Below are 20,572 nucleotides of genomic sequence, written 5' to 3'. Positions count from 1 at the left end.
GTCTTTTAAGTCTTTGGGGCGAAGAGACAGTGCAGGCAAAAATGCAGGGTTGTTACAGAAATAAATAAGTTTAAAGACATTTCACGAGATATGGGGAGGCACGGTTTAGCGCTTTTTTCTCCGCCGCGTACGAGACCAATGTTTTGCTGATTTTTTTTTTGTTTGTGACTTTTCAATATATTATGGAAAGCAAAACCACTGTTTAATTTTATTTGCATCTGCATCCATTGTATTTCGTGCTGTTTTACTTCCTTTTCCGAGTCAGAACGTCTACGTTTGGTAGTTTTCAGCAGTGTATAGTGTAAATGCAAAAATCGGATACGGGTCACTTTTAAAAGATGATTTAAGCGGGTCGTCAAAAAAATCGGATATAGTCAGAAAATCGGATTTGGGCATCAAGACCTGCAGTGTAAATGCAGCCTAAGTCAACAGGCACTTCGTGTACACTTCTTGTATGTTGTCTGGGCACAACACAAGGTGTCACTGTGGCCTCAAAGCTTACTCCTCACCTAATCTGGCTCTATTGCTATTCCTGAGATAAAACAAACCCTCCTCATTATGGCCAAAGAAATGTAGAAATAAATAAATGTGGAAAAAATTAAAATATACATAAGGAAAATTATAAATAACTATTTATTTTTTACTTTTCTTTGAATATTTATTTATATATTTGTTTGTTTGTTTTTTACATTTCTTTGTATATTTATTTATGTATTTATTTATTTCTAATTTTGTCAGGTTTGGCATTCCATTTGTAATATGCCATGATATGAGGCAAGGTGGGTCCCAAATTGCAGAAGTGTGGAATGTTGGAAAACATTCGAAAATGTTGGACACTTTTTTTCTTGTTTTTTTTTTCACTTACATGTCAGAATATAATGAAATAACAATTTCTTGAACATATATTCAACAAATAGGAAAAACAAACAAACAGAAACACACATACATACAAAGTGTATGATTGTCATACAAATAACTTAAAGTCTTCACAAAATCCTTGTGCATTTTGCTTTACTTTTTTCAATCCAAGAGAAGTAACTCAATATAAGGTTTCATTTCTACTTTGAAAAAAAAAAAAAAAGTTTTTGTTTACTATTTTGTTTTCTGTTTATGCATATAATCAAAAAGATTAAGACTAAAAGTCACATTTGGTGATCATCTTTGTCTATCAAAAAACAAACAAACAAACTCAAAAATCTTTTTCAGACAGAAACTTTCATATAAAGATCTATAAAAAGACATTCCATGTCAATTAAAACATTCTGCTATAAATGCAATTAAAAAATAAATGGACAACATGCTCTGTCTCCAATCTACAAAAATCACATTTGGTAGTCTATCTGTATCAGTATAAAATCATAAGAAAAGTGCTTTAACAGCATACACCAGATGAAGTAGGCTATTCTAAACGTTATACAATATTTTTTAGGCAACTTCCATGCATATTTCCACTCAATGCACTGAAATTTTGAATTCCAAAATGTTTTTGAAGAAATCGAGCTTTATTCTTTTAATAAATTCCTATGTTGGACACTTCATGCACTCAACTGTCGCAGTTTTAATTACGTAGCGAAGGGGGAGGGGCTATCAGACAGATTATGAATGACAATATAACCTTACAGTTCATACTGTACATGATTGAGAACATAGTAAATAGTGTATAAATGCATAGTGTATAGTACGCCATTTGGGACGCAAAAGAACCGAGTTCACTGAAACGAACTGTTCGAAAGAACCGATTCGCATAAATGAATAGAACTTCTTATCACTTACTGTGCGCGTAGTTCCAAGTGTCTTGTCCTACATCTCAACCATTACTACATTATATTTATGTGATTATGTACCAAATGCAGGAGAGTTTTAATGTGACCTTCATGTAACAAAAGGATTTAACAGAAAATGTCAGAAATGAAATCCTTGTTTCAGGAATAAGCTTGCATTGGTTGTGGCTATGGGCGTATTTTTATCTTAAAAAAAAAGTTTCGTATTTATTAATACTGAGCTGTCAGTTAATGCTGCGGTATGGCCATTTTTTTAATAAATTATTTTTCATAGATATTTTAGTTGTATTGATAGTTTTTATGGAGCGAAATTGTGTTTGATTCACGTTGTGCGATGCAGCGTAGAGCATAGTCCTGCAGGTCAGGCATCTCTCAAGTGTGTACTAGCCTCGTGGGGCGTGAGCAGGTCTTTTGCTTTCAACCAATTGCTCACTTCAAGTGCCACTCACTCGTCACGCAGTCGAGCAATTGGTCAGCTCGTAGCGTCGTCATCAGCCAAAACACATTCATTGCGGTTTTTGCATGCGAGGTGTCCGAGGACTGGAAAATTTATGTTCAAATAAAAACAATTATACTGAAATGTCTCTGGAATAGAAAAAGGCTATAAACATACTATTGTTGGTTTTCTGTTTATTTAATGCACGGCGAAAAGGAGAAATCCATAAAAGAGCTGGAGGGACACACACATTAGGGGAGGTAAGCTAGCCCAGTTAGCACCAACACAATTCAATAAAGCTCACGCGATTCTGTATTTTACAGATCTTTTGTTTATATGTTCATGTATTGGCCTTTTAAGACAACTAAAGTGCGCCGTGTGCATTTACATTTTAAGCAGAAATTGACACGATGATCACAATGAAGCTTTCATCCGTGTAATTACGCGCCGTGTAGGGCTCCTGACCTGCAGGAATTATGGTTGTTGAAGTGTTTTTACACATGCGGACCATTTGCAGGTGTTATGAACACAGCTTTTCTCCTTATCAAATGAATGGCAGTTAAGATGCCATTTACAGCCATGCTATCTATCTACATGATCAGACAGGTTGTGTTGACATACCCCAAACGAGTCATTTAACTCTTTAAAGAAATGTTACTTTACCCATGTGATGTATATTTGCAACAGTATATCTGATGTTGCTAGAGTTCTATATTTCATTTGCAATCATAAGAGAAATATGTGCCAAATTTGCACTGCGAAGGAGGCACAGTCATAAAAGCTTCTGATGTGGCATTTAAAGTGAAAGTGAAAGTCGTGACATTTGTCAAGTATGGTAACCCATACTCGAAATTGGTCTGCATTTAACCCATGAAGTGCACACACAGCAGTGAGAAGTGAACACACCGTGAACACACACCCTGAGCAGTGGGCAGCTATATATCCAGCGCCCGGGGAGCAACTGGGGGTTCAGTGCCTTGCGCACTTCAGCCATAGGTATTGAGGGTGGAAGAGAGTGCTGTTCATTCACTCCCTCCCACCTACAACTCCTGCCAGCACCGAGACTATAAAATTCAACCTCTGTCATCCAAATCTCTAACCATTAGGCCACAGCTGCCCCATTTAGGTTTTTACACAGAATCTTTAATGTTGCTCAGAGATGACATAAATGCATTTGCACAAATTACAATTATATAAGTTACTTTCTGTCAGCAGACATGCAGTTTTGCTTTTATGTGGCATTGCGATCTTACAATGAATTTTGAGTAGGCACAGTGCAGCCTTCATTTAAGTCTTATAACAAATAATACATGCATCTTCTTTTTTTATGCTATTGACCAAAATGCTTCAGGACTAAATATTGCTGTAGAGTAATATATGTGATTGTTAACCCCTTAAAGGGGTAATTGTCTGCTGGCAAAATGGAAAAAAAAAAAAAAAATTAAAAATACAAAGCTGGTTAAAAACTTACCCTTTAACCCTAAACTGAAAAAGTGGATCCTGTGGCAAAAAAAAATTTTTTTTTGGAATGGCCAAGTTAAATTTCTGACTGTTACAGGACTTTATCATCTAAATGTTGTGGAAGGTCTTGCATAGAGCAGTTTGTGCAAGGAAACACACCAACAAATTCCTCCAGGCCAATATGAGAGACTGATCCACAGTTGATGGGAAATGTAGCTACCAGTTGACCTACAGAATACACTTTTTAAATGTTGCTTTTTGATTCCTGCTGTAACATGGTAACACTGTTTTCCCATTCTTTCAAAGTTATGGAGGTGGATGCCAGTCTGGCCTCAGAGATGGAGTTGGATCCAGAGTTGGAGGAGGAGTTAGGGGTGTCTTTGGACGAGCTGCGCAGTTGGATCGAGGAGCAGGTGGACAGCAGCGAGGCCGTGCGGCAGAGGAAAGATCAGCTGGAGCAGCTGCAGGAATGGGTGGAGCAGAGGGAGAAGGAGGTTGTTGATATGGATGCTCTTTGTTCTAATGCTTCAGAGTAAGTTTAAAATGGGAGATTTATGCTTTGAAATCAAAGCAGCTAAAAGTGAAGTGAAAATCTGAAACCAATGAGACTTCAGTCAAACACCCAACAAACACAAACAAAATGACACAGTATGCAAAGACTGAAAACAAGCGACTACTTCAGGACAACATGATTGATAATCCAAAAGCCACCATTTTATAGGGTTAAAAATGTAGTATTTCTTAATTCTAGAGGAGAAAGTACATGGACCTGTCTGTTTTCAAAGGTCTGTGGTTCAGTGTGAAGCTCTGGTGAAGGAAGTGTACAGTAAGATGGGTCTGGTGTATCATGAGAGCAGCTCAGAGGATGAGGGAGGAGGCAAGGCAAACACTTCTGAGGTCATTGAGATTGACGATGATGATGACGACGATGTCATTGCTGTGGGATGTGGTAAGGGTTACATTTATTAGATTATTTTCTTTTTTGGATGTCAAATATGTACAGTAACAGCATGATTTCTTCCACAGTGGTTCCTCCCAAGAAGGTTGTAACTCCAGGGAAGGACCCAGCGGTAAGAGAAATGTGTCATTTGTATCACTTAACAAACCTAAATGTGCGGTCACATTTAACCTTGGTGAATTTTCGCCAGTGAAATCCAGTCATTTTAATAGAAATACACACAATCTGTAATTTCTTTTGACTGTGAAAGATTTCCCCACAGATTTTGCATAGAGTTCAGATTTGATTTGAAATCAATGAAATTAACAAAAGGCAATGGACATTTTTACCCTTGAAAATACACCAAAATTACATAAATATAACCACATACTCATGCTATACTATTAGCTTTTCATAAAGCTGTTTGTCAGGTGATTTAGTTGATGTTTCCTTTTGTGTCTGTATTTCATTTCAATTTAAGGAGGCTTCAGCTGCTCTTCAAAGAACATCTCAGCAGGTGCAGAACCTGGCCCAGTCTGTCAACAGAACAGCCCCCTCGAGTTTGACACCAGCTAAAGCAGTGTCCCCTCCCACACAATCCCATGGTGCACTAGCTGTTCCAGCAGTGTTTATGTCCTCAGGTCCAAGGAACGCACCCACTCAACCAAACCCTAATATAAAACAGGATAATATCAAGATCAACATGACACTTTTAGGTAAAAAACGAACCAAGACGTGGCATCGTGGAACACTTGTTGCCATCAAACAAGTGGGTAAGTGCATGCAGTTTATTCGCTGTATTGAATAATCCTTCTCTGAGATTGAACTGTACATCTCATCCTGCTATGTGTGTGTATGTGAAGGCTGAATTTAATCAAAAAAACTTGATTCATTATTTTAATATCAAATTTTCACAGGGAACAATTTTAAGTACAAGGTGAAGTTTGAGAATAAAGGGAAGAGTCTTCTCTCTGGGAACCACGTGGCATTTGATTACCACCCAACACTGGAGAGGCTGTTTGTTGGTGCCCGTGTTGTCGCCAGGTACAAGGATGGCAATCAAGTCTGGCTCTATGCAGGCGTAGTTGCTGAGATGCCCAACAGCAAGAACCGTATGAGGTAAGATGAACAGAAGACCTTAGAAGAGTATTGAAGGATAGAAGGCATTGTATACTGATTAAATGTTGTTGCAGGTTCCTAATTTTTTTCGATGATGGTTATGCCTCATATGTGGGCCTGCCTGAGCTGTACCCGATCTGCAGACCATGTAAGAAACTTGTTTCTTCTTTTTAGTTTACAGCAATTTCTATTTTTGCCTTCTCTCTGTTAATATAATATTAAACAATGTTGATAACTTTAAGTGATTTTGATTTTTCATTGAATCATCTTTTAAATGTAAAACAAACAAAAAAATAATAATTTATTATTTTGTAAAATAATAATGCAATAAATTCTAAATAACTTATTTTAATTATATTAATTAATAAAATAATAATAAATAGAAAGTAAATAATAAGACGTTTTAATTGAACTCTATGTTTGTCTCTCTCTCAATTCATATTCAGTAAAAAAGACCTGGGAGGATATTGAGGATGCATCATGCAGAGATTTCATTGAGGAGTACATCACATCATATCCCAACAGACCCATGGTGCTGCTGAAGCCAGGGCAGATCATAAAGACGGAATGGGAGGGAACATGGTGGAAAAGCCGTGTGGAAGAAGTGGATGGCAGTCTTGTCAAAATGCTTTTCCTGGTCAGCTCGGCATCACATATAGCAAAAATGTTATAGTTATTACTTTTTTTACATTATTATCATTATTATTATTAATTTGTTGCTAGATTTCTTAGATTATCCCTTATGTATGTCAAAAAAACTCAGAATCTCAACTAACATTAAACAACCTGAGAATGTGAACAGTATTGTTTATTCTATGTTGCAGGATGATAAGCGGAGTGAGTGGATTTATCGTGGCTCAACAAGACTAGAACCCATGTTTAATCTGAAAATGAACACAGCTAGCAGTCAAGAGAAGAAAATGGCTGGCCAACAAAGACAACGTCCCAATATGGGTAACAGATTGCTTTGTGTTGTCCAGTTGTGTTTGTCTTTTATATTGTATGCATTATTTTTATGTGAAAATGTATGTGTAAACATTTCTCTCTACAACCGGTATTTTAAGTATTCACTGGTCTGTCCCTTCTCTGCATTCATTTTCCAATTCTCATCCTACTAAAACTGTGTATGTGTTTTTAGGAGCATTGAGGACAAAGGGCCCTGTAGTGCAGTACACTAGTGACAACAGTGCTTCTGCTTCCAGTCGGCCTGCAGCCCCACAGATCCCACCACCTCGTCCAATGCCTGCCGGACCCCCACAGCCTTCTCGCACAGAGTGAATGCTTCAAGAGCTACTGTTCTTAAATATTCCAGTTTAATCCAGGTCAAGCGTTAAACAATGGTTATCTATTTCTATTTCATTTCAGGAGTCCTAGTTTAAAGAGTCAAATGGCTAAAAAGAGCACTGGTCCTGTTGCACTGCAGCCTCGTCAGGCCATAGCCTCTGACATTCAGCCCAAAGCACTAATCGGCACTATTCACCAAACGAATACCTCCAGGTTAGTGTGACAACCAGGCACTGTATATCTGCTAAACACTGTACATGTCACATTTTCTGTGCTTTGCTTCTGTGTCAGCATTTATGCTTGGTATTAGTGTCTCAAACACTAAACATATTTGGGAAACACATTGTACCAATGTCTTGTTCTCTTACTTGCAGGCTCTTTCTTCTGCAGTCTGGACCTGTGCATACATTGACACCAATCACACCAGCTCTGCATAATTTGCAGACAACTGTGTCAACCTTCACAAGTGAGCGTATTCCTCAGGAGCCATCGTACCAGGCTCCGAATGACAGACTCTTCTACCTTACACACAACTGCACACCTGACTGCCTAAAGCGCATCCGGCCCACCCATCCCAACCTGCATCGAGGACGCAACCCACTTCTTACACCATTGCTCTACGAGTTTCGCCGCATGACTGGCCGCAGACGCCTTAACCGCAAGGTTTGTGTGGCTTAATGTGCGGTCACATTACCGCTGTTTGGCAAAATTTTGAGTTCAGAATCCAGTCAATATGCATTTGCAAAAAGAGCAAAAAACCTATATGGGGAAATTTTGCATCAGGTTCAAGTTGGTCATGTTGACAGTCAAAAAGCTGCATGGTTTGAAAGTGACTTGTATGGGAGTTGTCCTTCTTGCATTGCTCTAGTATTGAGAATGGAAAATAGCCTGTTTTCCAGTTTGCTAATGTGACCGTACCTTTAGAAACAAGTGATCAACCAAAAAAAGTAAGTAATTGATCTCCAAAGAGCTTGATGGTTGATACTAGTACACATACTTATTTATATTAACCCTCTTCCTCTCCCACTCAGATGTCATTCCATGTCATCTACAAGTCCCCGTGTGGCTTGAGTCTGAGAAATATGGCAGAAATCCAGCGCTACCTCTTCCAGACACACTGTGACTTCATCTTCTTGGAGATGTTCTGTCTGGACCCCTATGTGCTGGTGGACCGTCGATTCCAACCCCAGAGGCCATTCTACTTCATTCGGGACATCACAGGCGGTCGCGAAGACATTCCCTTGTCCTGTGTGAATGAGATCGACAGCACTCCTCCGCCCAGTGTGGCCTACAGTAAAGAGAGGATCCCAGCAGATGGAGTCTTTATTAACACCAGCTCAGACTTCCTGGTGGGCTGTGACTGCACTGATGGCTGCAGAGACAAGTTAGTATCACTGAATGTCAGATTGAGAAAAGGCCTGTTTAAAATAAAGAAAATAAAATCTTAAGTAATTTGGCATATATCTTTTAAAATATTTTTTACAATATATTTTAATTTTATTGTGATTTTTTTTTTTGACCTCGTAATTTTTTGTCAAAATTCTATAACTGGAACTTCCAGTAAAATGGCTTTCAATAAAAAAATAAATAAAAATAATAATAATTCTGTCAGTGACCACTAATGCAAAAAAAAAAAAATCCTAAAACAGGAAATTATATAAAAATGACCCTTGTGCATCATGTGCGTAAAGGTCAATAACATTAGATCATTTTCATCAGACATTCCCAAAAACCTAATGTCCTTTGTTCTGTACCTTTTGTTTGTTTATAGATCCAAGTGTTCATGTCATCAGCTGACTCTGCAGGCTACAGGGTGTGCGCCAGGTGGGCAGATCAACCCCAACGCTGGATACCATCACAAGAGACTGGAAGAGTGCCTCCCTACAGGGTTTGTGATATATAACCAACCCTCCATACTGTCATTATCATGTTGATTTACAGTGAGACCATTCAACTTAATGTCTCTCCTTTTAATTGTCCTGTCTCCCTTTTCCCCCTCTCATTTGCATTTTCAGGATCTATGAATGTAATAAGCGCTGCCGCTGTAATCCGCAGATGTGCACTAACCGTCTGGTTCAGCACGGTTTGCAGGTCCGACTGCAACTCTTTAAGACCCAAAATAAAGGTTGGGGCATTCGTTGCCTTGATGACGTCGCCAAGGGCTCATTTGTTTGTATATATGCAGTTATTTAATTTATTAAAAAAATAATAAAAAACATAATATTTAGTTAATTCAAAAAAAAACCAATCAATCCAGTGTTTCGTCTTACCTAAGCTTCTCTCTCTTAAGCCTAAAGTCTGCTTTGACCGTCTCCACTCCACATACTGTCTGTATGACATACTTTTCATCATTAGGAGGGTCTGCAGATGTCCAGCACTGGGCCTTTTGTGTTTTATAGTAATGATTGTTTCTTTCTCTATGATTGTTTCTTTCTCTATCAGGTAAAATCCTGACAGATGACTTTGCCGATAAAGAAGGTTTGGAAATGGGTGATGAATACTTTGCCAATCTAGACCACATTGAGAGCGTGGAGAACTTTAAGGAAGGTTACGAGAGTGAGGCTCACTGCTCTGACAGCGAGGGCAGCGGGGTGGACATGAGCAGGGTTAAACTACCTGCTTCCTCCCAACACGGTAAATCCACCATCAAGATGGAGGAGCGTAACAGCAGCACTACTGGCAAAAGTGAGAGACCTATGCACACATCTGACTATTCAGTACTATGAGTGGCTATGGGGATATCAGTGTTAATGAGGAAAAAAATTCAGTCGGACTCAGTGGAGTAATCAGGTGTCAAAATCACGAATCCTCCTAAGGCGGAGGTGTAACTTTTTTTGAGACACCTTTGCAACAATCACTTAACTAACTGCTCTCTAGGTGATTTAGTGTGAAGTCCGTTCTTCTCAAGTTCTCACAGGTCTCCTAGCAGGTGTAGTTCATCACATAAACTATGAACATGATCCATTCAGTTTTTTTAAACCTTAATTCTTTGCATTAAAAGTTTATCTTTCTTTAAAAATAATATGAATGATCAGCAAGTAAAAATAAATCTAACCACATGCCATTTATTTTAGTGTAGTGTTTTGCAGTTTTGATTTTGAGAAGTTAATTTTGCTGCGATGCATATTCAGTAGGTAAAGGTTATAATCTTATGACATCTATATAATATTTTTTATTACTAGGTCAAGACGATTCATCTGAAAACAGTGATGATGACAAAGATGAAGAGTCTAATGAGGATGAGAGCGACAGCTCCGACGACACATTTGTGAAAGACACATATTACTCCACCAGCTCAGTGTGGAGGAGCTACACCACCCGCAGACAGGCCAAGGGAATGAAGGAAGGTGAGGAAACATGAGTGAGGAGAAGACAGATTAAACACTGAGACCAGTGTTGCCAAGTCCGCGGTTTTACTTTAACACTGTTGCCGTGGGTTGTTTTTCATGTCTGCGGTTTGAAGTGACCCCAGTATCGTGATATTTAGCCCCAGTAATGCAAATTTTACCAGGGGGCTCCCCTCAAAACGCCCCTGGGCTAGTTTTGGGTAGCAATTGGGCGGTTTTTGTTTTGAAAACCTGGCAACCCTGACTAAGACAGAGGACAGGCCATTAGAGGGCAAGATTGAGTAGAAATTCAGTTGTGTCTAGAACTCTTTGAAATTGTCACAAAACGTGAAGAACAAGGTCAGGGTAGGATTTTCATAACAATTAATAATTAGTAAAAATACTGTCACATACACTGTATGATTTTTATTTATTTGATTTTATTTTTGTGGTAAATGTCATGAAGTGTTAATAATGTTTTATAATATTATTATTATTATTATATTTCATATATTATATAATATAGATTTATGTAGTGAAATATCTTGAACAATTACTAATAATATTTATTTATTGTCATTATTATTTCATATTTTAAATAATATAATATATTGTTAATTTTCTGTATTTTATGTTGTGGTGATATGTTTTTGCTAGTTTTACTTATTTTGTATATAGATTGTATCATTTAAATTAATGAGGTTTAAAACAAGATACTCTGTACACTGAAAGTAAATAATTGACTTTCTCCTCGTCCTCTGTCTTGGCTGTAGAGAGTCAGGACAGTAAGGATGGACTGAATGCATCCACAGGTGAAGAGAGGAAGCCACCTCCAATGCCAGAGGAGACCGGGAAGAGTAAAGTGGCATCTTGGCTCACCAGCCAGTCTTCCACTTCTGCAAATCAGAGCGTCAAGGTGGAGGGAGGGATAAAGACGGAGAAGAAGGTCAGTCTAGTTTTCACACACTATTTCCTATTTTAGTTTTCGCATGAAATGTCTCTTTGTTCCTCTTTCTTTCTGTCTCATTCTATCTGATACACTCTCTGCTATCTCTATCTATTTTTCCTCTTATCTTACACTCTTATTATAATCTTTCCTTCTGTTTTTTGTTTAGGATGTAATGACCCTCTCTGACAGTGATGATGTGCAGACTATCAGCTCAGGATCAGATGACAACAAGGAGAGGGAGAAAAAGACTCAAGGTGAGGTGGAGGAAAGGGGAAATCGCTTGTTTTCCAATGTTACATTCCTTACATCGGTGTAACTGTTGCTACACTTCAGTCAGCTGACTGAGTCTACTTGTACTAGAGGCAGAACCCCTTTTAACCCTTTATTATGATGAGATGCTCATCTTGGAGGTGCTGTCATAATAACAGAGAAGGTTGTATAAATTAAAAGGTTGAATAATCTTGCGTTCATGAAGTCTCTGTAACAAGCAATCTCTTTCTCTCTCAGCTGTGGTGAAGAGGCAGGTGGCGGTGAAGTCCACACGTGGCATTGCTTTGAAGTCCCACAGTCTGATGGTGAAAACAGGAGGAGGGGGGGCAGGAGGAGGTGGCTCAGGCCCATCTCATGGACAGGGAGGTGGCGGGGGCGACAGTGGCCCTAAACACACCCGCCAGTTTTTTGATGGGGAAGAATCCTGTTATATCATTGATGCCAAACTAGAGGGCAACCTCGGACGCTACCTTAATGTGAGTACAACAGACATTGACATAAGTCTAAGATCTCAGGGTATGATTCTTTACTTGATTTTTAATTCAGTGATAGTTAACAACTACTGTGTTTATATCCTCTCTTCCTCTGTCTCTTTGTCCCACAGCATAGCTGCAGCCCCAATCTGTTCGTCCAGAATGTGTTTGTAGATACTCATGATCTCCGCTTCCCATGGGTGGCCTTCTTTGCTAGCAAGTGAGCATAAAACCAGCCATTGTTATGCCTTTTTTTTTTAAGCACTTAAATGTAATAATTTTACGTACCAGTTATTGGCTATTTTATTTTATTTTATTTTGACATTTAACATTGGTATGTTACTGTCAAATTTTCCAAATTTAATAACACTGTTAAATGAAATCTTTAGCAAATCTCAAAATGTTTTACATTATTATTTGTTAGTCAGAATATTTACAGATTATTAAATTGCATGTAAATGTAGCTGTGGTCTTTGTATTAACCTGTGTGTTTCTATAGGCGAATCCGAGCAGGGACGGAGCTGACGTGGGATTATAATTACGAAGTTGGCAGCGTGGAAGGCAAGGAGCTTCTGTGCTGCTGTGGATCAACAGAATGCAGAGGACGACTGCTGTAACACACACACACACACACACACACACACACACATACTAAAGGTACCTCCTATTGTAGACGTGCCAGTGAAACACTTATTTGGAGCTCCTGGAAGTTGGATTTATCTGATAAAGTCTGGGCTACTGATGAGAACTGAACAGACACAGAACAAAAATGAATTTGTTCAGGAACTTACTGAAGTTGTAAAAAAGTGTATGTATACTTGTTTTCAATTGCCCTGCTTCACAGAGTTCCACCTTAAACCCTGTGGTATCTATCATTATGGTTTATGCAATCCTTTCTGTAAACAGCCGTTTCTTTTTTTATACATCAATTTCAGTACCCTAATGTTTTGCTTAGTCAATCTTCAGCTTTTTTATATATGTAGTTTTACTCATGGTTTTGTGATTTTCATTATATGCTACTGTGTAAATGTGCTTTTGTTTGGTCAACAAGTCTAAGAAAACAGACAAAATTGTACTTTTGTCACAATTTGAATTAAAGTTCTACAAAGACCAAAAATGTCACCCATTGTTTTATGTAAGTGTATAACACTTATTGTCAATTCATGGAAGATTTTGCAAGGCACACTAACGGGTGTGGTAAGTCACAAACTGATCTTGTGGACACTCATTTTAAGTGGTTTTTGGGTAACTAGGTGACTAAAGCTAATTGAAAATGTACATCACTGGAAACTAGCAAGCCATAATTAAAAAAAAACTGAAATCTGTTACTAAGCTCAGTGAAAATAGTCCATCTGATGTCTAACAACACATTACACTTTATTTGCTTGCTTGGTCAAGTATTCTAAGAAGTTTGATGGCCACTTGATTAATGCTTTTGAAAAATGGAAATGTTTTTCATTGTGAATTTAAATTCAGAAAATTTACAGCATGTGACACAGCAACATTCCAGTAATAATTTAATGATTATATCACTAGAATCTAATTTAAGGAAACTAAAAAAAAAAAAGAAGAAAGTGAAACTAACAGTGCTAACTTCAGCACTGGGTTCAGAGATGATCACATGAGTGTTGAGCCAGTATGTGGAAGTTCCTACCCTGAAGGACATTTCACAGTTGACAAAAGTTAAGGCTCTCTAGAGGAGGTGTAACCTATTAGGGCTGAACTGAGGAAGACTGGCTTAAGCGCATAATAAAATGGCTGACAAGTATCATATGTGTCTGCTTGGACTGATTATTCTCTGTTCATTTCTCACAGGTACAGAATCAATATTTTCTCTACAAGACATGCTATTATAAAAATTGGTTTAGCTGAATTAATCTGGGAAAGAGTTTGTTTGACCATAAGCTCTGTTTATTCTTGCAGCTATTCATGTTGTAATCTCTTGAGCTGCATAGTGTTACTTGCGTTGCATACTGTATTATTTCTGAATGCATTAATACTAGGCATAGTGTGACATGCAGAAATATGATGCACGTTTCTTTTCATGTTAAGAGAATGTTAGTGATTTGAACAACTGCAAAAAAAAAAAAAAAAGTTTATTCTGGCTTGTGTTACAACAACCATAACCCAACTTTACTATTCTATTCAATAAACATAATCAAAAAAAACAATTATAAACAAAATTTACTACCCAACTTCACCTACCATAGAGAGACATGAGAGACTGAGTCTGGGCTCCAACTGCTCTCTGAACATCAAGAAAGTCAAAAGAAGATTATGGATCTCACAGCTGCCGACAATATGTGAATGAAAACCAACAAGGATCTGATGCAAGTGTTTCTGCATGTTCTTCAAGGTCAGTGTTTCTGTGAATTGATTATGTTCAGTTTTAATGGAACTGTTCTCTATTTTACACTCTTATGAGTAATGAATAGACTATAATCTGTCATAGTCACTCATGTGTCATTTTGTGTTTCAGTCTCTTCATCATCCTCACAGACTGAGATCAGACCAGGCAGCTCTGTGACTCTCTCCTGTCGGTTAAATTCATATAATGAATTCCCTTGTGATACTTTGGTCCGTACTGAGGGAATTCAGCTGATCTGGGTGAATCAGGCTGGTGTGAATCTGCAGACAGACTCCAGATATCAGGTATCATTCACCTCAGGACAGTGTATCAGTACTCTGACTACAACACTCCTGAATGAAGATCACAACAGAGAGTGGAGATGTCAGGTTACTCAGAGAAATGAACTGAAGACCTCAGCCACATATACTGTCAAAGTAAGGAACTAAGTTTCTTTAATCAGTTTCAGAAGACTCTCTGATCCAAAGACGTGACATGATGATTAATAATATAATTCATTCATGAAAAGATATATACATATATATCATGTGTTTATGTTGTAACCAGGGCCGGTTCTGAGTATAAGGGGTTCATGAGTCCTACTTACCTCCAATATTGCTTAACATAATTTCTTTTTGGAGGTTCATCAGTGATGCCTTCGTAGCTACACGTCTTGTATACACCTTAGTTTCTTTATATAGAAACCAAAAATGTCTGAAAACATGTGCCTTTGGAAAAACTGCAAAATACTAGCTAATTTTAAAAAAATGAATGCATGACAACAAATAACCACCATCTTACCAGGATGCAGCTCACATTTATACACTTATGTCTGGCTGTGCTTCTCCTCCTTGTCCTTAACTGTCTGTTTATGCCACAACATCTGGACGAGGCTTACTGCAGCTTTTAGTTTTGAAATTTTAAAAATAAGTAAATGAATAACACCCTGCTGGCTTGGGGGCCCCCTAAAGCAGCAACTTATTCCTAGAAATAGCCATGATGGTAATACACCAAAACTAATGATGGATCACAAACTGTATGTCATGATGTAATGATCAAGTATATGAAATTACTATATTAATGTTCAATAGTATGATGCAGCTGAACGTTCATCTACTGCAGGTCTAATGGATTCAACAACACTTATTACAGTCAGCAGCTCAAACTCTAAGAAGAAACCAAGCCAAACTACAGCAACAGCTCCTACACATCATCAGTCTCTCACATCTCTTGAATATTTTTTTTTTTTATAATTATTATTTAAATAATGCAGTTAAGCCAAATTGGGATAAAATGGGTGTTTATTATGAAGGTTTTTCTATCTTCACTATACAGTGAACTAAATTCCTTTTAAAACCTATATAGCTATATAGATGCATAGATCACTAACCTAAACACTGAGATGACACACACCTGCTGTTACTACACAACAGTGTATTTATACATGTCTTATTCTTGTCACAGTATGTATGAACTGAACAGACATGGTCCCCAGATGCAATTGACACAGCATCAGAAACCTGTTTCTCAGTATTTCTTGTGTAAGCTGGATTAAAGACTGTTTGCTTTGTGATTTTTGTCTTCGTGAGCTCTGATTAGCCACATTCTGTGACATCTATAAATAAGATTACAGCAAGATTTATCATAATGTGTATGGATATTATGGATATTTGTATACAGCTTTCAGTGTCATTTTCTGATGCTCCATAGATTACTTTTAATATGACATTAAATTCAGTGATCAACGAGGCAAGACAGCTTCCTTAATAAACATGAATTTATTATTTAAACAGAAATCATAATATAAATACATGGTAATTTGATCTTTCTAACTTTAATTGATCTAATCTTTAAGTTATGGATTTTACAGAAGGATTTTATGTTTTAATAATCTAGTTAAATTACCGTATGACACATCTACAGATGTGTATGTATGTGTATATATATATATTTATATATATATATATATATATATATATATTATCATTATTTGTTTCGATGCAGAAACAACTCCTTACTTATGTTTCCTCCTAACCCTAGATACAAATATGTGGTGTTTATTTCATGATTGAGTTTATTTCACAGTCCAAAAAGCATGAAAGCAGTGGGAGGTATCTGATACTGGATAAATTACCAATATTGACATAAAATTAAAGAGAAAATATGGTAATTACTGATTTTATACACCAGAAGCCACTGGATAAAATTAAAGATAAATAAGGTATGCTCATCAAACAACATTTACAAGAAAACCACGCATATATCTTGGCTAGATAACTTAATAGATCATTTTGGAAAAGCAGAAGTAAGCCATCTAAAAATTAATGCAAAGATGTACATGTAAAAAAAAAAAAAAATTATATCATTGTGGTGTCATTCAGCAAAACATCTTTGTTATAATCTGGTCTTGAATACCTATGTATATCCATATGTCTCAAATTTCAGACATTTATCATGTCTCAAAAAATGTGCAGCTAGTAACTGGGCTAGCATGTTAGTGTTTGCCAGTTTTAAACTCATATGAGCAGACAGTGAGAGGATCACTGTTCATTCCATCCAGATAAAGTCCTGGAACCAGAGTGAGACAGCAAGGCTGCTTTGAGCTGTAGTTTATCTGGGTCAGTTGAGACATGTTATCAGCGTTATAGAACGACACCTGCTTTCTCTCACAGTCCAGATACAATCCTATTTTCTGTGGTTTGTCTCGAGTATTCAGTGTAGTGTCCTTTCCATCAGAGGTCAGAACGTATCCTTTACTGTGTTTAAGGTGGAGCAGGATCTCACTCTCAGCTGACTTTGTTGCACTCAGCTGTTTTTCTGCACCTATCTTAATTCCCACAGTCCAGTCTGGTTTTTCTCCGACCTCTATTTCCCAGTAGTGCTGACCAGCTCGGAAGTTTTTCTCTGAAACTGTACCAGGGTTGAAGTCTTTATACAGACCAGTCACTCTGTCAGCTTGTCGGATTCTGGTGCCCCCTGGAGACACTTTTAAGTACGACTCTCCAGATTTTTTCAGGGTCAGACTCTCAGGAACTACAGCACAGACAGAAACATTATTAGATGATAAATTATTTGTTGAATGAGAAGTTTTAGCAACACAGCACTATGCTAAAAACATTCTGATTACGGAGTGTTTTAAATCCATAACCATACAAATATAACTTCTGCAATTAATGTATAGATTTCCTCCATTCAAACTTTTTTCCCTGCTATTTTGGTTTATATTTTTAAGAAATTAAGGTTAAAGTTTGAAAATCTCTTGTTGATTTACATCAATGAAATGTTTGATGTTCAATATGCAAAACTGACTAAATATGCCATTGTGAAATAATTTGCATATTGATGTCTGATGTATTTGTATAGTGAATTGTGATTGGTCTTTTCTTTATTCTATCTATTTAACCATCTAACCTTTACAAAAGCTGCCAAACGTGTCAATGATAAGGATAAGATGTTCAAAATGATAAAAAAGAGAGGTCTTTTAAATAATCTATCTTAAAACCTATGTTCAAAGTTTTTAGAAATTGATGCATTGATTGATTGATTGATTGAATTCTAAGAAGTTTTATTCTTACACTAGGTTTTTAAAATTATTATTATTTATTGTATTTTTTGTATCATTTAATAGATCTGACCAAAAAATAAGCATCATATCATTTAAATAAGCATCATATCATATTATTTAACATATCATTTTTTTACGTGTTAGTTTTCACATATAGCTGACAGAAAACAAGACAAATATAGAGGTTCATGACAAGCACAGTACCAAAGTCTAAAATCAAACCCCACATGAAACTTAACACTTTTCTTTACAAGTGCTAGCGTTTTCCATATTTTTCACCTGGTTTGATGGATCCCAGCATCTCCTTCCACACAAAGAACTGCAGGTGAGTTTCATGGGGGCCAAGAAAAAGAGAATCAGGAAGCACAGTAAGATCTTTCACTTTTGACGCATACCTGAAAGTTATAGATAAGTCAGCATAGAGAAACTTTAATTTCTACCCAAGTGATAACACACACTGATCTCATTTAGACCTAAATAACAGTAATATCATTGTTTTTTATTTACTTGATTTTTGATGGTGTCATATCGGCTTTCTGCTTCATGTTCTTTGTCATTGGAAATCCTTTTTCATTCCACCACTGCAGACAAATGTGTGCTTTATTTATTATGTACAAGATAAAGCATAACTGTAATCAAAAACTCATAGGTAATGCATTATAATAGATCATAATATATTAACATCATATTTCCAAGTTCTTGTAAATAAATTGTGATTAAGGTTTTTTTTTTTTTTTTAAACAACTTTACCCATCAAAAATAAAAGTATCAAATGTGTTGTGACCTGTAGAAAGTGATCAGGCTGCTCAATCTCCAAAGCTGACTGCAGAATAATCTCCTTCTCTTTGTTCTCCATGAACCTTCTGTTTATCACAGACTGATTATTCTGCATGAATTTTATAACTTTCTTCTCCTCCTTCTCCAACTCTTTCTTCACTTCGTCCTCTTTTTGTCTTAAGAACCGGTGCATTTCTTTAAACTGAGCAGAGATCTGGGCTGATAAAGATTTGGATTTACCCTAAATAAAGAAAAAAGGATACAATATAATATAATTAATACAATATTTTACAAGAATATAATATAATTCAAGCCATTGTATGCATGAACTGTGTTTATAATGTATTGCTAAGTTAATAGATAAGCCAAAAATATGAGTCAAGGCATTAGGAATTTATGAAAGTAAATGAAATGTGAACCCTGGTCTCTGACTGTGCAAATAATTCATTCATTTTATTTCTATACACCTTAATACCTCAGTTTTGGTGATCTCAGTTGTCTGTTGTTGGATCATGCAATCCAGCTGTCTATTTTCTTTGGCAAGAAAACCCAAAGCTGTCTTCAGCTCCCCCTACAGAAAAAGACACATCAGGCAGATTTGAAAAACACTGACAGAGAACAGAAAAGCTTCTCTGGATATCTGAAATGAAATAAGCCTGGGATTCAGATTTAGAAACCTAATTATGCCATGAATAATTTGGCACAAATAGCATAGGTTGAAAGACACTTGAAATGAAAGAATGGAGCTTTTAATCTGCAGTGCTTTCATCAGGAAGTCAGATATGACTCATATGCAAATGGTCGTGTTTACCTTGTTGATCTGAGCAGCTTCTTTCACTGGTTTAAAGATGTGTCCTTTATGTTTGTCTCCATCCCTGCAGATGACACACACCAGCTTCTGATCAGTCTCACAGAACAGTTTAAGTTTCTCATCGTGTTCCGAACACATCAAATTCCTTTCCATTTCTGAGAGCTTTAAGGTTTCTGCTCCTTCTTTAGATGTAGATTTATCCAATTTCAGCTCAGCAAGGTGCTCTCTCACAGTGGAGGTCATGTTCCTCAGTAAACGGCTGGATTTCAGGTCTTCTTCGTTATAAGGCCTTTGGCATTCTGGGCAGGTGCTTGGTCCCAGGCTGGCCTGCATGTGGCCCGTGATACATTCCCGGCAGAATGAGTGCTCGCAAGAAAGTGTAACTGGATCAGTAAAATCACTCAAGCACACTGAGCATTTTATCTGCAAAGACATAGCTGAATTCATTTTAGCTTTCTTCTCAAATTCTGCCAACACTTAGTTTCATAAGTGAACACTTTTGGTTTCAAATTTGGTTTGCATAACTATGTATGGTTCCTCCCACAGGTTATATAACTAAAAAGTAACCAAACCGGAATATCACACCTTATACCCATAAACATATAAAAATAGAATACAGACTCAGATTGTATTGTATTAGAAAAAATACTTTTCAGTCAACACTTGTATTAAGCAAAGACAGGTCCATTGTTAAATCTGCCCATAACCTTTTCCATGTAATTGTAATATTTACATAGCTGAATAAATATTTTAAACTTTTTTGCACCCCACAAAAAGTATATAGGGAGAAATTATGGTTGTGAAAATCCATAAACCATTTATACCATTTTTTACATAAAGTTCTCAGCTAAGCTGCTTTTTTTATAAGAAAAGTCCAGAAAACTGCATCAATACTGTGGTAACACTTAACAATATTATTCCATTGGTGTGTCATATTTGGTTATGGTATAATATACAGTGAGTTTACCTTGTGAGCATGTTTTCTGCCGACAGTGTATTACAAGTTATTTGGAATCACATGAAGGTGCTCACAAAT

General features: G+C 36.9%; 2 protein-coding genes across 4 annotated transcripts; one reads left to right on the top strand and one right to left on the bottom strand.

Moving 5' to 3' along the window:
• Window positions 1-2,260: 2,260 nt before the first annotated feature.
• Window positions 2,261-13,804, top strand: LOC109105279 (histone-lysine N-methyltransferase SETDB1-B-like). 3 transcript variants are annotated; one of them, XM_042772357.1, is made up of 22 exons: window positions 2,261-2,477; window positions 3,985-4,210; window positions 4,464-4,627; window positions 4,705-4,748; window positions 5,091-5,388; window positions 5,533-5,734; window positions 5,809-5,882; window positions 6,181-6,371; window positions 6,559-6,688; window positions 6,873-7,008; window positions 7,100-7,231; window positions 7,393-7,681; window positions 8,050-8,402; window positions 8,790-8,906; window positions 9,034-9,203; window positions 9,461-9,652; window positions 10,201-10,365; window positions 11,118-11,290; window positions 11,460-11,547; window positions 11,801-12,039; window positions 12,168-12,256; window positions 12,536-13,804. In XM_042772357.1, exons 2-22 carry the CDS (start codon window positions 3,987-3,989, stop codon window positions 12,651-12,653), a joined length of 3,588 nt encoding a protein of 1,195 aa, XP_042628291.1. In that variant the 5' UTR covers window positions 2,261-2,477; window positions 3,985-3,986; the 3' UTR covers window positions 12,654-13,804. The 3 variants fall into 3 exon arrangements, with proteins under 3 accessions (XP_042628291.1, XP_042628289.1, XP_042628292.1); XM_042772355.1 differs by having other exon boundaries at window positions 9,461-9,703; XM_042772358.1 differs by lacking the exon at window positions 2,261-2,477 and having other exon boundaries at window positions 4,036-4,172; window positions 9,461-9,703.
• Window positions 13,805-16,339: 2,535 nt separating this feature from the next.
• LOC109104738 (zinc-binding protein A33-like) lies at window positions 16,340-20,077 on the bottom strand. The gene is made up of 6 exons (XM_019118015.2): window positions 19,537-20,077; window positions 19,201-19,296; window positions 18,733-18,966; window positions 18,456-18,529; window positions 18,228-18,343; window positions 16,340-17,416 (listed from the first exon to the last, which is right to left on the bottom strand). Exons 1-6 carry the CDS (start codon window positions 19,981-19,983, stop codon window positions 16,878-16,880), a joined length of 1,506 nt encoding a protein of 501 aa, XP_018973560.1. The 5' UTR covers window positions 19,984-20,077; the 3' UTR covers window positions 16,340-16,877.
• Between the last annotated feature and the right edge of the window lie 495 nt (window positions 20,078-20,572).

Source organism: Cyprinus carpio, chromosome A16, assembly GCF_018340385.1.
Source record: "Cyprinus carpio isolate SPL01 chromosome A16, ASM1834038v1, whole genome shotgun sequence".
Taxonomy (NCBI): Eukaryota; Metazoa; Chordata; class Actinopteri; order Cypriniformes; family Cyprinidae; genus Cyprinus; species Cyprinus carpio.
The sequence above is the reverse complement of the archived record's forward strand: the minus strand, read 5'-3'. Positions and strand labels throughout refer to the sequence as shown.

What these genes read in the sequence shown, in the direction of transcription:
- LOC109105279 (XM_042772355.1), top strand. Translation starts at nt 3,987, where the DNA reads ATGGAGGTGGATGCCAGTCTGGCCTCAGAGATGGAGTTGGATCCAGAG. An exon ending in CACCAAACGAATACCTCCAG is followed by an intron (nt 7,232 to 7,392) that starts GTTAGTGTGACA and finishes TCTTACTTGCAG; the next exon opens with GCTCTTTCTTCTGCAGTCTG. An exon ending in ACCTCGGACGCTACCTTAAT is followed by an intron (nt 12,040 to 12,167) that starts GTGAGTACAACA and finishes TTTGTCCCACAG; the next exon opens with CATAGCTGCAGCCCCAATCT.
- LOC109104738 (XM_019118015.2), bottom strand. Translation starts at nt 19,983, where the DNA reads ATGAATTCAGCTATGTCTTTGCAGATAAAATGCTCAGTGTGCTTGAGT. An exon ending in ATGACACCATCAAAAATCAA is followed by an intron (nt 18,344 to 18,455) that starts GTAAATAAAAAA and finishes TATAACTTTCAG; the next exon opens with GTATGCGTCAAAAGTGAAAG. An exon ending in GCTGGGATCCATCAAACCAG is followed by an intron (nt 17,417 to 18,227) that starts GTGAAAAATATG and finishes TCTGTGCTGTAG; the next exon opens with TTCCTGAGAGTCTGACCCTG.